At 38.7% G+C, this 16,472-nt stretch overlaps 1 protein-coding gene across 1 annotated transcript in view; it reads right to left on the reverse strand.

The window, feature by feature from the left end:
* LOC114353039 (LIM domain and actin-binding protein 1) overlaps nucleotides 1-15,244 on the reverse strand; it is a 45,245-nt gene extending 30,001 nt beyond the window's left edge. Inside the window, exons 1-6 of the mRNA XM_028304846.1 lie at nucleotides 15,138-15,244; nucleotides 13,674-13,849; nucleotides 12,820-12,992; nucleotides 11,834-11,934; nucleotides 11,131-11,205; nucleotides 9,176-9,338 (exon numbers count right to left, since the gene is read on the reverse strand). Of these exons, the coding sequence (XP_028160647.1) occupies nucleotides 9,176-9,338; nucleotides 11,131-11,205; nucleotides 11,834-11,934; nucleotides 12,820-12,992; nucleotides 13,674-13,849; nucleotides 15,138-15,165 (716 nt within the window). The 5' untranslated portion in view covers nucleotides 15,166-15,244. The remainder of the gene's footprint in view (nucleotides 1-9,175; nucleotides 9,339-11,130; nucleotides 11,206-11,833; nucleotides 11,935-12,819; nucleotides 12,993-13,673; nucleotides 13,850-15,137) is intronic.
* Between the last annotated feature and the right edge of the window lie 1,228 nt (nucleotides 15,245-16,472).

Genomic DNA, 16,472 nt, shown 5'->3' on the forward strand with positions numbered 1-16,472 from the left:
GCTGTGGCGGGGGAAATGTGGGGACACTGGTTCTCGTTGTAGTTACGCGCGACTTCATATCTATTCTCTTTCTATGATCTGAGGTACCTAATTAGTTAAATAAAATTTCCGAATCATTTCCGTTCCAACTTGGTATTTATTTATGACCTATCTTATGTACCTGTGATTTAACAATAAACACAATTTTAATTTGAATAGTAAAATAAAGTTTGTTGCATTTCTTAATTTTATTTTGGTGAGTGTACATTGCGCTAGCCGGCGGCCGGCGGCACGTGTCTAAAGGCGGCGGCAAGTTCGTTTTCTGCGCCGGCTAGTGTTGTACGATACGGAGTCTTGGAANGTGCTCGTACTTTGTTGAGTTTGTTGAACTTAAGCGGAGAAAGTTCTGAGCTCAAAGACGTTTGGTTGCAGTCTGCTAAAGGATACAATCTGCAAAGGTGCACACTTGGACTTATTGATACATCGCAACTTATATCATCAGAAAGGTAGCTTTAAGTTGCCAGACATTCTACTTTATCGGCGATCGGCGATTTTGCAATTGTATCGATGCAGTATCACGATTTCATGCTTTCAGACGCGGTATCGGAATCGCGCGTTTTTGCTAGTGTCCGACCGAATATGGATTTTCAGCCGAAAACGGAAACGAAAACGAAGCTTCGGCTGCAGTCTCATTTTCGGCCGAAAACGAAAACGAAAACGAAAATGACCTTCAACTCTCAAATTTCAATCTGAAATTATGTAAAAACTTTGAAAACCGTTAATGTTTTGACCAAAAACATAATGACGTTTGACAGTTGATTTTGATAGATTGATTATAGAAAACCGGCATTAAAACACAAAAAAAAATATCATGAAATTCTTAGTAGAATATTATTTCCGGTGTATATTGAAATATTGGGAAGTGAAGAAGAAATAAAGGGTGTCAAGTGGGAATTTTTTAACTTCAAAAATGAATACAAATAAATTAATGATTTTTTATTATTTATTACTAATGCAAACTGGAGTTTAACAATGTGGATTAAATTTTTTATAGGCAATGTCTTTTAAATGATGCCCGTTTTACTATAGGCACTCTCACAGTCGGACCCTTACATTCGCAACTATGCGAGAGCAAATCGCGCTAATAATTTTCCTGCAACTTCACGGCGGATATTTTCTTACAGAACCTGAATTATTTAAGGATTGTTTGCTGTAAACTTTTGATTTGAGATATTCCCACAAGAAAAAGTCGCATGGTGTGAGATCTGGTGACCGAGGCGCCTAGGGTATGTCCCTGTACTTGCTGATCATTTATTTGAAAAAAAAAAAAATAGTCCTCAGTGTCTCCATCGAGGTACTCTCCGTGTGTGGTGAGACACCTTCTTGCTTAAATAGAGTTACGTAGTTGACCGGGATGCAGTTGCAGTTGTGGTATCAGACATTCATCGATCATTCGACAATACATTTCAAATACTTATTGCTCAACTGCGAACGCTCTGTAGGCACCAGTGACTCATGGCGTATTATTTTGAAACAATTAAACTTAATGAAAACTCTTTGGGTTTATTGTATTCAATTTTGAACTTGGAAAATTGTTGCTGGACACCCTTTACAACGTAACCTCACTTCACAACTTCAAAAGAGTGTGACAATACCGCGTCCGTTCAAGTCTGATTGGAACCATGAGTGCACCAGATGCACTCCCGAAGATATCGGAACGATAAACGTCACCATCTTATTCACGTATTTCTGATATTCGGTTTGGCCGAAGCTTCGGCTGGTTTTTGGCCGAAAACGAAAATATGGCCGAATGTCCATTTTTTGGCCGAAAATGGCCGAAAACGAAAACGAAAACGAATATTCGGTCGGTCACTAGTTTTTGCGACTGCTGTCGCTGCGTCGAGCTTCCGAAAAGCGATTTCGCTGCTCGAATGTGTGGTCGGTATTCAGCTTCTAATATGCGGCTAAATCGCGGATCGCTATGCTAAAAGTAGCATTGTGTGCCGTGGCTCTAATGGTTACCTTACAACAATGGGGATGTTGCCTGGGTCAAAAAGCAAGAGTTTTAATTAGTCCATCAGTTAACTTATCAAAAAATACACTACACGTATTTTTCACTTTTTCAAACTAATGAAAATTTAAAGAGATAAAGCGCCCCAAAGTTCATAAGAAGAGGCCCGTGACGTCAACGCTTGCTTAAAAATGCCGCACGTTGTGACGTCGTGCGCAACTTCAACGCACCATAACTATGTAATTATTTGTTAGATTGACAAATAAAAATATATGTGTCCAATATTTTTTGATATTAAACATTACGGACTAAAAAAATTTTTTTAGGCAACTAGCCTATTCAATTAGGTAAAGATCATGTATTATTGTGACTTATCATTTTTTTTATATTTCGTATCGTGCGAGAAAGTGGATCCTTTTACACGGAAAGTGTAACTGAATTTTAAACCTGACTTCAGCTTCAGTTACAAATAAAAAACCATTCATAAATGTCGCCAATGCGACGTTTCATAAAAAAGCTAAATGGACACACGAAAATGTAACACCCGTAAGTGTTTTAACAAATTAGGAACACTTCGCGTGCCAAAACTCTCAACACCTGTACATTTTCACGTCTGTCTTGACACTGAACGTGTTAAACTTGTCAAAGTCAGCAAACATACCATTTGCCAAGGCATTTAAGTGGCATTTAACGTAAATCATGGAACGTTTAGGCCGTATTAGTACACTGGGCACAGTTTTGGATATTCTCCGAGTATTTTTGAGTTCATTCACATCTGTCAAGATATCAATCTTTTTTAGTTTTACTTTATAGATTTTACCCTTTCAAGCCCTGAGTATTGAGACACAATAGATGATCAATTTTTACTCGGTCATAATTATGTGACCGCTTGGGGTTAAATTGGATATTAAAATCTACATTAATCTATGAGCCGGGATAATAGGTAAAGGTTTTTTATAATAAATTGATACATAACAAATAATCACAAGATTTCACCAATAACCAAAAGATTTTCACCATTTAATACGGTTCAGAAAAGTTGATCGAATAAACGGGGTTTTGATTTTTATCACTCAATTTTGATAATTAAAACTTACTAAAAATTTGAAATGCAATAAAAACTAGATTTAAATTTTACGTTTCAAGATCGGTATATCAATACACACCTCACTAAGAAAGTCTAAAAAACACACACGTCTGGTGCCTTCGGAATACCGAACTATAATGGAGCATTTTTTGCTCTTCTTCACTCCAGCACAACAAGATCAAAGGATTTTAAACTTGAACTTGTAGGGAGTAGAGTTCAAAATCAGTTTGATCGACGTGGAGATAGCCCATGTGGCACAAGGCAGAGGATTTTGTAAAAAGCGTACGCAAAAGATGAGTGGGCTTACATTGAGTAGTTGGTGAAAAATTGATGATCAATAATAGTTTCCGTGAACTAAAAATGTGGGATGATTTGTATTTTACGCGAGAGCAAAGTTTTAAATAAATACAATACATAAGAGCACCTCTAGAGCAAAGGAACTTAATCCAAAAGGATTATTACTAGCGTCAGTCAACCGTTTTACCGTTGGTAAAAAATAAATGCGAGATCAGTTTCTAATGGAAATCAAACCCGGGACAAGTTAGGCGCGTAAGGCAAGTTTCCATGCCTCACGTCACTGCGGCATTAGCACAAAAATTCTACAAACAATTTTGATGTTTGATGAAAACTCATTTTATGTTTGCAAGTAGGCTTTTAAAGAGCACTTTTATACGTCCCAGTATTAACCCTACCACTGCTTCGGGACAGTAAATGGGCCAGTGCTGAGAAGAAGCAGCGCAAGAAACTCTTATTGTCAGCCTTTTTCATGTCTTGAAGAGAGTGGTTAATTCCAGTATTGATAACCAAAAAATTCACCGAATCATGGACATCAATGTACATCGAATACTGGAAAGCAATCGATCGAAAGCGCTCGGAGATCGGGAGTCGATTCCCAAGGGGTACAAAAATAGATTGTTCTAAACGAACTCCTCTATGACGTAAGCCGCTAGACTGCGTGAAACGAACCGTGTTGATACTTGAATTTTATCCAAGGAGATATTTTTTGAATGAATTTAATTTATTATCTTGTTAAAATGTAGCTTTTGTATACCTATGACATTTATTAAGGCAATGTAGAAATATTTGAAACTAAAAAATCTATTCTATTTTACAAAAAATATTGTATAGCCTGACCAGGAACATAAAAACCCTCGCCATGTTGCGGAAAACTAATGGTACTAATTTCTTTTAATGGCAACAGTTACTGAAAACTTCATTAACTTGTCACCTTGCATGTCAGTCTATTGCTGTCAAAGTGTAAACAAACGTAATTTTAAATGTGTGCAATTGATTTTGTGAATTAAATTGCTAAAATATTTTTATAGTCGTGAAAGAAAAGTGGTTCACAATGTGTTAATGTATTTGTCGAAGAGAAATACCAAGGGTTCTGACAATATTTTCATTGAATAATGTTTCCGACAAAGATTGTCAAATTGACTGACATGTTTATCGTATAGTACAGTCCACTATGAAAATTAGCTGTAGTTTGTTTCAACTACCTATTTTAAAGTTTTTTGTCACTTTCTCAGTTTTGAATTTTATGGAATTGGGAAAGAAGTACCGAGTTTGAAGCGTTCATGAGCAGACATTGCAGTTGAATATTCAAGTTCTGAATTTGATTATTGATGAATAATAAAATAAATCCTACTAGCTCGATTGATGATTTCATTTAATTTATTTAAACCAGGTTACCTTTAATAATATTTTTTCGTTAATTTATGAAAATATCAAATTAGCCCGTAATCCTGAATCCTGATACATAAATTTAGCCTATTAATTTAACACAGGTACGACTGTACTCAGTGTTGCACTATCAAATGCAATTGACGCGCCTCTATGCCAGGGTTTTTATGTTCCTGGTCAGGCTATACCAAATGTATTAGCTAGTACAAATTAAACGAGCGTCAAGTCACATGTAATATTTACTTTTAAATAATAACACCTATTTACTTTAGTTGGCATTTGTCCAAGTTTTGTTTGTCATGTCTGCTTTAGTGTCTCATTATCGTAAATAGCATCTATTACAATTACAACTACCGACATAATATCTCACTAAACTATTAAGGAAGCAATAAACGTATTGAGTATAGTTTTCATTGTACATTTGAATAAAGGAAAACAGATTATCTTCCATATTATATTCAATAGATCAAGCACATTTGAAACCAATAAGTTTTTTCGTCTTAAAAAGTTTATTGAATAAGATAATAAGATTTATTCAAGTATCAATTTAACTTGGACGCACTATAACATATTGTCACGATCCTGGACAGACGTGAATGAGCTTGTAATAAAAAGTCAATATCTCACAAAAAGACAGAGTTTTTTATAAACAGAAATACTTTATACCACACAGGAAATGCTACTTGTTACGATGGATCGAGTGCGATTGACTTTCTAGGAATAGTAGATAGAAATGTTATATTTGAAGCTATCTATTATTGTACGAAGAGAGCATTGCCTTCGACGGTGACATTGAAACGTAGTGTTACAATAGTTAAGAGTATTAGTTACAGTAGAACAGATTTGTAACTGTTGAAAATAAGATACCTACATTTAATTAATCTTTAATTAAATATTTAGTGCCAGTGGTAGAACAGATTTGTAACTGTTGAAAATAAGGTGCATAGAATTAATCTTTAATTAAAATGTCTTTATTGTATTATTTGTGTTTTTGGTTTGCTTCAATTTGTTGTAAATAACCCTAACAAAAGGTACACTTTTTGGCTTTTTCTCGACATACAGGGTGGAAACGATAAGTGATCTCACTCGATTATTTCTAAACTATGCAAGATATCGAAAAATTGGTTACTGATCCTTAAAGTGCTTCACGAGCTCTATCCAACGTTACCAATAATAGGTTACAAAATAAACTGGATCTATCCGAAAATTCAATGTTTCCAACTTCCATACATTTAGTACTGCCACAATCATGGCCCTCATGTCTTGATAATATTATAGCAAGTAAAGCCTAGAACCAATATTTTTCATGAATAATTTTAAACAAGAATGCAATTTACGAGTTCATTTAAGTGTTTATTATTTAATTTAAAAAAATTACACTTCATATTGTGTGGCTGGCATACATTTAGTATGGAGGCTGAAAACATTGAATTTTCGGATAGATCAAGTTAATTCTGTAACCTATTACTGATACCGTTAGAAAGAGCTCGTAAAGCTCTTTCAGGATCAGTAACCAGTTTTTTAATATCTTGTGTAGTTTAGAAATAATCGAGTGAGATCACTTATCGTTTCCACCCTGTATAAGATAAGTTAAAAGCGTTTATTTTCCAGAATACAGGTTATAAAGTTCTTACAAAAAATGTGTACAAGTATTCAACCTGCACACAGATGTGCAAATAGATTTTGTCAAGTGGTAAGTCAGTAGGATCACTCTTTATTAACATTACATTCAATTACATCATATAGATTCTCTCATTTCTCTCATAAGTGATGATGATGGTGGTGATGACTTACTTGGGCTACCTTAGAGAGTAGTATAAGGTAGCCCAAGCTTGCATGTCTGACTTTTTAGATCACAGAAACTTGATCATCATCATTTTCATCACCAGTTGATGACTTACTTGGCCAGTTGGACAGCAGAGCGGTGCTCCTCTCGCGAGACTCGGACGTGAGGGGTCGTCAGGGCCCTTGTCACTACTAGACTTGGTGATGTGATGATGATGAACGGTGAAGACTTACTTAGCTAACTTGGACAGCAGAGCCGTCGGCTCGGAGAGAGGGGAATACCAAGCTTGGTCTTGATGACGACAGTGATGATGACTCATTTGGCTAGCTAACAGCCGCGCCAGCTCGACCAGGTTTGATCTATTGTGGCAGCCCTTTTCTTTAGAGTTCACTGCTTAGTCCCGTTGAGTCTATAAATTTCCAGATTCTTTGGAGCGTGATATCTGCTATCTCATCCGGGTGCATGATGTGTCGCCCGAGATGGATACTTCTTTTGCTCATAAACGGGCCGCATGAGCAAAGAACATGCATGGCCGTTTCTTCTTCTGTATGGCAGAATCTGCACAGAGTTTCCTCGGTCATGTTCATGTTTGATTTGTGTTTGTTTAGTTTGCAGTGGCCGGTTAGTATTCTAGTCACTGCACAGGCTTTGTATCTTTTGAAGTTTAGCAGTTCCTTAGTTACTTTGTTGCTATATCCCTGAAGCCTATCCCTAGCTAGCTTGGTTCTCTCTTAGGTCTTTTGTAGGTCACGGAAGCGAGATGAAGATAGATGGTGATGATAATGATGTTAATGGTTACCGACTTGGCCAGTTTGGACAGAAGCAGTGCAATGCTTTTCTCCAGGAACTTTTCTCAACAGATCACGAAAGCTTCATGAAGCTAAATGGGATGATGATGAAGATGCTATAGTCCGCTCGCGCGTAATTATACTGCTGCCGCCCAACGCACAGTCGCGACAGCAATATAATTACGCGCGAGCGATAAGGATGGATAGCTTGGGGTCATTGGACGAAATTCTATGTGCTCGGCGACCGGACTTTATCTAGAAATGATAAAAAAAAAAAAAAAAAAGTGACTTACTTGGTGATAAGCTAGAACATTTACGCCGTCTTTCTCTCAAACTAAACCAGCAGCATCAGATGATAAGCGTGCTGCGTGGTGATAAATTTTACCATATGGGTGATGATGATGAAAATAACTTACTTGGCTAGCTTAGAGCGTAACGCAGTGCCTCCTTTCTGGGACCTATTCATTCTAATAAACTACAGACAGACACGGTTGGCTAGCTAAAATACGTCGTCCTCTCAAATAAAAGCGGCAGCTGAGGATAATATCTATGATCTGGTGATGATGATGACGATGACTTACATGGCTAGCTAAAATAGCAGCGCCGTCACCTCAAATTAAACCGACTAGCTTGGACAACAATGCCGACATTTTTAGGATGATGATGAAGGTGGTATGATGATGATGACTTACTTGGCATCAAAGAGATGAGATCCTCTTTCTCAGGAATTTCCTAGATCACGGAAGCTCCAAGGTATTTATCATCTGGTGGTAATGATGATGATATTGGTGATGACTCACTTGGCACTTGTATAATGACGACGATAATTTCGGTGATGACAGGCATGGCTAACTAAAACAGCAGCGCAATGCCTCTCACCCGATCACAGAAGCTTCATCATCATCATCATCATCAGTTGAAGACTTACTTGGCAAGATTGGACAGCAGAGCGGTGCTTCTCTCGCGGGGCGCGCGGGGCTCCGGCGTGACGGGCTCTTCGGGGCCCTTGCCACTACTAGACTTGGTGATGTGATGATGAGGTCATCATCACATCACCAAGTCTAGTAGTGGCGTGGATTATGACGGTGATGACTCACTTGGCTATCTCAAAGAGCATCATAAGGCCTCACGAGACTTTCCTTGATCACGGACGCTTAAGTGATCATCTGGTGACTGGTGACGATGATGATGATGATGATAGCTCACTTGGCTAGCTTAGAGAGTAGAGCGGTGCTTCTCTCGCGGGGCGCGCGGGGCTCCGGTGTGACGGGTTCCTCGGCGCCCTTGGCGGCGCGCTCGAAAACCTCAAAGCGGGACTTCACGCCCAGTTGGGAGGTAACTTAGCACTAGACTATAAGCTTGCTGGTGATGATGATAATGATAACAACTTACTTGGCTAGCTTAGAGAGTAACGCAGTGCCTCCTCCTTTCTGGGACCTAGGTATTTATTCTTATAAACTTCAGGCACGGATGATGATGATAATGACGATAATTTCAGTGATGACTGGCATGGCTAACTAAAACAGCAGCGCAATACCTCTCACCAGAGATTATAGAGCACAGAAACTTCATCATCATCATCATCATCATCATCATCATCATCATCATCAATTGATGACTTACTCGACTAGCTTAGAGCACCGCGATGCCTCTCTCCTAAACCAGTAGATCACGGAATCTTGATGGTGATAATACCTTATATCTAGTGGTGATGATGATGATGATAAAAATTACTTATTTAATAGCTTGGACTGCAGTTTGGTGCCTCTCTCCAGGAATTTTCTAGATCACAGAAACCTCATATTTATCATCTGGTGATGATGATGATGAAAATAACTTACTTGGCCAGCTTGGACAGCAGCGCGGTGCTTCTCTCGCGGGGCGCGCGGGGTTCCGGTGTGACGGGCTCTTCGGGGCCTTTGGCGGCGCGCTCGAAAACCTCAAAGCGGGACTTCACATCCAGTTGCGAGAGTTCTTGGAGACCTAGGTCCGGCTTGTCTGATGCTGGAGGAACGATATTTTTGTTAAAATACAGTGTGAGTCACGTTAAAGTGTACATATGAAAATAGAAACTAGACCTATTTTTATCGACAAAAAAGAGGTCAAAAATTTTTTGAGTTTTTTTTTTATTTTTTTATAGAATTTTTTTTCTTCCAATTACTTTTCGTAAAGAAAACGTAATAACTTTTAAACTAAGAGGTATATCCTGATAAAATAAAAACAGTAATAATGCTAAATAACAGGCGATACTGAAAAAATACATAAAATACCCAGAATGTGCCAACAAATAATAAAAAATGATACTTTTTGAAAAAAATCTGCTTAAAAATTCGTATTTTTTTGGGTTATTTGATAAATTTCTAAAGAAAATGCCCCTATAATAGGTGGTTTTTATTACTTTGTATTATTCTCTATCGTATTACCTTCGTAAAACCAAAAATCGCATGTCTCTATCCCTATCACAACATTTGCTATGATCGTTTGAACTAAGCCTCTCTGGGAGCGCCATTCAACGCTTCGTTAACAACGAAACTGAAAATGGCTCTAGATTTGTAATTTTGATAAAGACAAGTTAGATTTCAAATAAAAACCAAAGATTTCGAAGTAAAATAAGCATTTTAGTTAAAATTAAAATTGTCTCTACCTGTAGCGGATAATAATGTTGTGGCAGGCCTTTGTTCAAACGATCATAGCAAATGTTGTGATAGGGATAGAGACATGCGATTTGGTTTTACGAAGGTAATACGATAGCAAATAATACAAAGTAATAAAAACCACAGGTTATAGGGGCATTTTTTGGAGAAATTTATCAAATAACCAAAAAAACACGAATTTAAAAGCAGATTTTTTTTAAAGAGTATCATTTTTTATTATTTGTTGGCCTTTTTTGTGTATTTTATGTATTTTTTTAGTATCGCCTGTTATTTAGCATTATTACTGTTTTTATTTTATCCGGATATACCGCTTGGTTTAAAAGTTATTGCGTTTTCTTTACAATAAGTAATTGGAAGAAAAAACAATCTATAAAAATAAAAATAAATCTCAATTTTTTTTTGACCTTTTTTGTCGATAAAAATAGGTCTAGTTTCATCTATTTTCATATGTACACTTTAACGTGACTCACACTGTATATTGCGACTGATTCTGAGTCAGCACACGATGCGTTGCGGCGGCGGTGCAACGCATGAGGGAGTCCTGCCTTATGTTACATAGAAATCGGACTCGGACTGGCCGACTCGTGATCCGGAGAACGCGGGTTCGGTCCCCGCCGCCGCTCGACTATTGTGGTGAGTTCACTCGTGATATAAGCATAATTAGCTTAGTACGAGGGGCTAACGAGACTATTTGTAATTTTAATTTGTATAATAATAAAATATAATCTTTTATTAAAAAAATAAAAAAAGATGTGGCGGGCGCATGACGGAAACGCTGCGGTGCGGCGCCGCATCGTGTGCTTTTGTTCTAAATTCTGGCTGTGGCTAAACAAAAAATATGTTTGTATTTATTTAGGGGGATATGTTATATCTATCGGTTACAAATAGTCCTTCGAGCCGGATTATTTAATACCTAAATCTCACCATCGTTTGCTATTCAAAGTCCACCGTGCGTAGTAAAGTATAACGGGCAAATAGCATTACTTTCATTTATAATCTTACATTTTTAAAGTGTTCTAAACATAAATCTTTAAGATACTCGGATTTCAATCAACATCAGCTTTTTGGGCAACGATACTGCTTTTGGGTACAACGGTTACAAACAAGCATAATTTGTACTATTTAAAAAGAAGAATACACACCTCTCACGACGTCCGGCGGTAACTCGACTGGGTTGCTCTCGCAGATGATCATCTGATGCTTCTTTGGGACGGTAGCTACAAAAAATAAATTCATTGATTCGGTTGACCTGTTAGATCTCAAGCCATATTAGGTGTCTGCTAGAAGTCTGTTGTTCTCTAGGTATTTGACAAGTCTGTTGTAGATAAGTCTTTCTAAGATCTTAGAGATTGAAGGTAGTATAGCAATGGGGCGATAATTTAAAATATTTGCTATACTATACTGCCTATCCAGTATCTGATAATAATTTCACGTCCTACCCCAACGCAACGCATAATAAATTAATAATAATTTTGTTCAATAAATTATAGGCTATATTTTTGTAGAAAATCTGCCCCTATTAGTACTTTGTAAGTGTGTTATGTGATTGGTATGTACAGTGGGAAGCTTGATGCGCTGTTTTCCATACTCATTTCTCCACCCTGCCAGCTAATAAAATTGGGTAATCGAGTATCAAGCGATTTGACGTGTGAATTCTTTGATCAGAATGCTATCATGAAACTGAGAGAAACAGGAAAATGTATATCTAAGAAATCCGTGAATAATCAATACTGCTTTTACCATTATTTATTGTGCGATTTATAACACTCGGCTTTGGAAGAAATGTATCTTAATAAGAGTTTTCTTTGCTATCATAAAATTAATTTAAAACAAATATTCATTTACCATCTGTCTCATCGTCACCATCAACAGGCTTGGGCTCGAACAGCTGCTTGAAATGCGGCTTGCAGTACAGCGTGGTGTGGTCGCTCTGGTAAGTCTCCACTCTGCAAAGAATGCATTTTAATGTAAATATTTTAGGTATAGGATGTTTTAAAGCATTGGGCCCAGTATGGAACCTTGCACGAGTCCAAAAACGTGTAGGTAAGAGAATAACGCCCGTATTTATAAGTGAAGCAGCAAATCGAACGCACAGCGTTGAATAGAGCTCTGTGATTGGTTCTTGTGTCACCCTGTGCGTTCACGTGCACTGTGAGACCTCATAGTAATGTTAGTGAATACGGGCGTAAATGATTTTGGTGTAGTCTAGAACCAAATATTACTACATGGCTTAAGTGATCATCCCTGTGTTATCTCCATTTAAAAACCCTTCCTAGTTGATGACAGTTTCTTTTTTAACATAGATGACTTGCTTGAAAAATGGTGAAAATACATTTTGTGGTCAAAGAGGCGAAGTAAACCAGATAGGCTAATAAGAAAAGCTGTCGACGTGATCAACTTACATCATTCGCTCTTGGCAACTCATAAACTAGCATAAGCTTGAGCCTCCCTAAACAAAGGAACATGCGTGACAGTTATTATTCCGAAATAGCTTCGCTTCTTTATTTATGAAGAAGCGATTGCGAATTTGCGATCTGTCATTTTGTCTAGGAAGGGACTATTCCCACCTCTCATTCCCACCGTTGCAGTTCCTGTGTAGCCAGGATCTACAGCTTGACCGCCAATAAAAACCCAACGAGTGAAGGTCAAGGTCAAGTTTGTTCCGGGGAAAGTTAGTTAGGAAGGCTGATGCAAACAAGATACTCCACCCATAAGGTGGACCGACGTCCTGATAAAGGTAGCTTCCAACCGTGCGATGTGGAAGTCATTGGGGGAGGCCTATGTTCAGCAGTGGACGTCCTGAGGCTGAAATGATGATGATGATGACTCACGTGAGCTGCTTATTACACTGCACACATCGGAAGCACTCCTTGTGCCACACGCGGCGCTCGGCCTTCACGCGCTCCATGGCGTACACAGGCCGCGAGCACTTCTGGCACTGCGGGTTGGAATCCGGCTCTGAAGATGCCTTCATCTTCTTGTGGAGTTTCTCTGAGCTTTTTGACTGGAATAGAAGAAAACGAGAACTCAGTTACAAAATAATGAGAAGCCACTATGGCTGGTTTTAGTGTCACGCGGACCGTTCGGTGCGGACCCGCTCCGCACGGCCAATCTGTATGAACTTCTAGGGAGCGTGTTAGAGTAATGCGGTCCGGAGGAACCGCTCTGCTCCCTAGCAGTTCATACAGATCGGCTGTGCGAAGCGATCCGCACTGACAGTCCGCGTGACACTAAAACCAGCCTATAAGTTCTTGCAGAATGCAGAACAGTTTACGGAGGACACAGGTTCTAAGTCTACCCAAGCCGTCTGACCAGTGTATGCCAAATCCTCCAATGATGAAAATTGTACTGAATCACCTCTCTCTGTGATTCACAATGGTGCCTACAATGAATGGCCATCGGCACCGGTTACAATTATCTATGAGAGTACCTAAATAAAAAAAATTGCTACACGATGTCACAAATCTAAATGCAGGTCTACGACTGTAGCCAGTAATCACACTATTTCATTACTATTTTCACTTTTTATTACTGTTAGTCTTAAAAAAATCTTGCTTCCCAGCAAACTTAATGAACTTAAAGGGGGTCTGTCTAGGAATAAAGTTCAAAGGTCTTTGTCCTTCACGGCGGATTCTTTACAAATCAGTATATCAAAGAGTTAAAGGTTAAAAGCATTGATACTTACAACTGATATGGACCCTTCATCCTTATGCCTTCTCATGGACTTCTTCTTCTTGACCTGCCGCGTCTCAGACACATGCACTTCTTGGTAACTGTGCTGGACCCTGGACTCCGTCTGGATGAGGCTCTGGGAAGCCTCCATCGTGGCTGTCGCGGTAGCCATCGCCATTATTTTGTTCTCTGCAAGATTATGCAAGTTGTGCTAATTATGTTGATGATTTCAGAGATCAGTATGGAGTAAGTGCCATTTTCCTGTGATGCGGATTTAAGCACGCGTGCGAATTTGGTCACCATTTCGTTATTTCATACGTCATGTTTTTCCGTGCCGCGTGCGTATAACCCGCGTAATAGGAAAAAAGCACAAAAACACATTAGGTATACCTACCTGCACTTTATTTATTGTGCGTACGAGTTTTTGATTATGAACTTAGTGAAATACATAAGACTACATCAGATGCAGGCTAATTGAAATTACAGTGTTTGTTTTAATATCTATAATATTACTAGTAGGTATCTTAGGGCCATATTTCACTGGAACACCATGGCGGCGCTACCAGTAGCCGCTACCAACAAAATGTATACAGCTCTATAGAGAGTTATTCACCTGGTGTCCGTTTGGTTGGGCAAAGCTGTATACATTTTGTTGGTAGCGGCGACTGGTTGCGCCGCCATGGTGTCCCGGTGAAATATAGCCCTTAGATAGAAGCAAGTATATGTGGCTAGCTAAGCGTTTCCGTACATAAACATTCTTCATTTTCATCTTCTCTTACCACAAAAACTTTAGCTAAATTGGATGTGCTGATATGTAAACGGTTAAGGGATATTACCTAGTTTACTTTTAAAATATCCCATTTTCCAAAGCAACAAGCAATAAAATTAGCAACAAACAGACCTATCATTAGCCTGCTTTGTGCTTCGGCGAGCATATCAAAACAACTGTTTTGACATTCCCTGATAGCAGTACAAGGTGTATTTAACTAAATTATGGTCGTTTCTTGGCCCTGCTGACAATTGGCAAAGAAAATTCAGCATTTAACTTTCGTAAAAAAATAAGATTTTCATTCGAGTAGAGGATTGTTTTTCTTTGCTTCTATTTGACGCATTTTGTGAGTTTATTGGTAGCTCACCAGTATAGATCGTTTCATCCACGAAGACGCGCTCCACCATTATTTTGAGTGTTATCGGTACACGCTAAATCATCCATGAGTGCAGACGCACACTACAATAATGACGCTCGGATTGCTCGGATCAAACTCCCCGCACCCCGCTCTTCCCTCGACCAAAAATTGGTGGGGCGCGTATTCGTGGATGAAACGATTTATACCTACCTAAGTCGTCTCTAAGCTAGGGTTTATTTGAACTTTGGAAGTTAATCTCGAAAAACGCCATAGTCAACTTCGTCAGAAAAGTAAAAATTTTTTTCACACGACAGTTAAAGCAAGAATCAGATTCCCTAATTGGCACTTACCAAATGAAAAAGGCTTAGTTGCAACCATTTTGCGTAATAACGCGTCTAAATACGTCTACTGTCCTATTTACAAGCGATGCGACCTTTCAGGAGGACTGCAACTCAATATCTATTTTAGAAGTGCCCATTCTTTTTATACCTGCCGCGTGTCTTCATGTGAATCACTGGACGGATCGCGTAATAGTGACTGGTACCGATGTTTGCGTGGTGAGGAATATGCGTAGGTGGCTATAGTTTGATTTGTCAGCTTCCCAAGTCTCAGAGTCCCTGATTGGGATTTCGAGGAATCGGAAGGAGAATTCGGGAAGCGAGCAATCTACTTTCAAGGTCAACGTTTAAGTAAATTAAGAGATCTATGGTCTTAGTTGCACTGCTGCACTGTGGCGGAATGCAGCCAAGAATATTCAGTACCAGAGACACATCTTGGGATATTTTCATGAATTACAATACTGCTAAATCAGCCCCTGCTGGACACAGCTTCAAATATCTGCCTTCCGGATCTCACCTGCAGCTAACAGCTTCATTTAATTAACAAGTATCTAATTTAAATTAAATTAATTACATTCGGACTTTCATTGCGACGTTGTTTTATGTCCGTCCTTACTCTTAATCGAGGTAACGTCTATTAGTCTGTGATAACGTCATTTCACAGTTCACTGGCCTTTATAAAAATATCACAACTATAATAGAGGTGACAGAGATGTACAGTTTACGTATATTTTTCATCTTCCACGTGCAGAAAGAACTGTTTGATCGTTCATAAATTGAAAAGATACTAGCAGTTCTGTGCTGTGAGACTTCTGTCTCAGTTCATTATTTTAGCCAAACGGTTGGTGGTAGTGCTTGTTCTAAGTCCGCCTGGCTAGCTACCACCATCTTACTTAAGCCTGTTGCCATAACAACATTGTTAATAGCTTTGTTGTGTTCCGACAGGTAGAGGCATGATATCCAGTATGGTTGTGGATTCCGGGTGAAGCTCGCTTTCACCTTCGGCCTGATCATTACTTTCCATTAGGTGAGATGCAGGTAGGCCAAGAGCTTCCTCGTTGTGGATAAAAAAGACGTCCACTGCTGGACAAAGGTATTCCCCTTAAGAATTTCCACAACGACCGGTCCTGTCCTGATGATTCCTGCGCCCCTAATCAAACCGGTTAGGTACCAGAAGTTTAGGTTACATATTATTTTTTCTTGAAGTTCAGACATGGGATTTCGAAGAACTACAAATGAGTAGTGAGAATTGTATCCTATGATAATCCCTTCAAAGAGCTCTTTGTACAGTTTCATTTTACACTGCAACAATAAACAACAAACGCATTAAAAACGTAACAGTAGCGG

The sequence above is a fragment of the Ostrinia furnacalis genome, unplaced genomic scaffold, assembly GCF_004193835.3.
Source record: "Ostrinia furnacalis isolate ACB-3 unplaced genomic scaffold, ASM419383v2 OfSCF1535, whole genome shotgun sequence".
Lineage (NCBI taxonomy): Eukaryota > Metazoa > Arthropoda > Insecta > Lepidoptera > Crambidae > Ostrinia > Ostrinia furnacalis.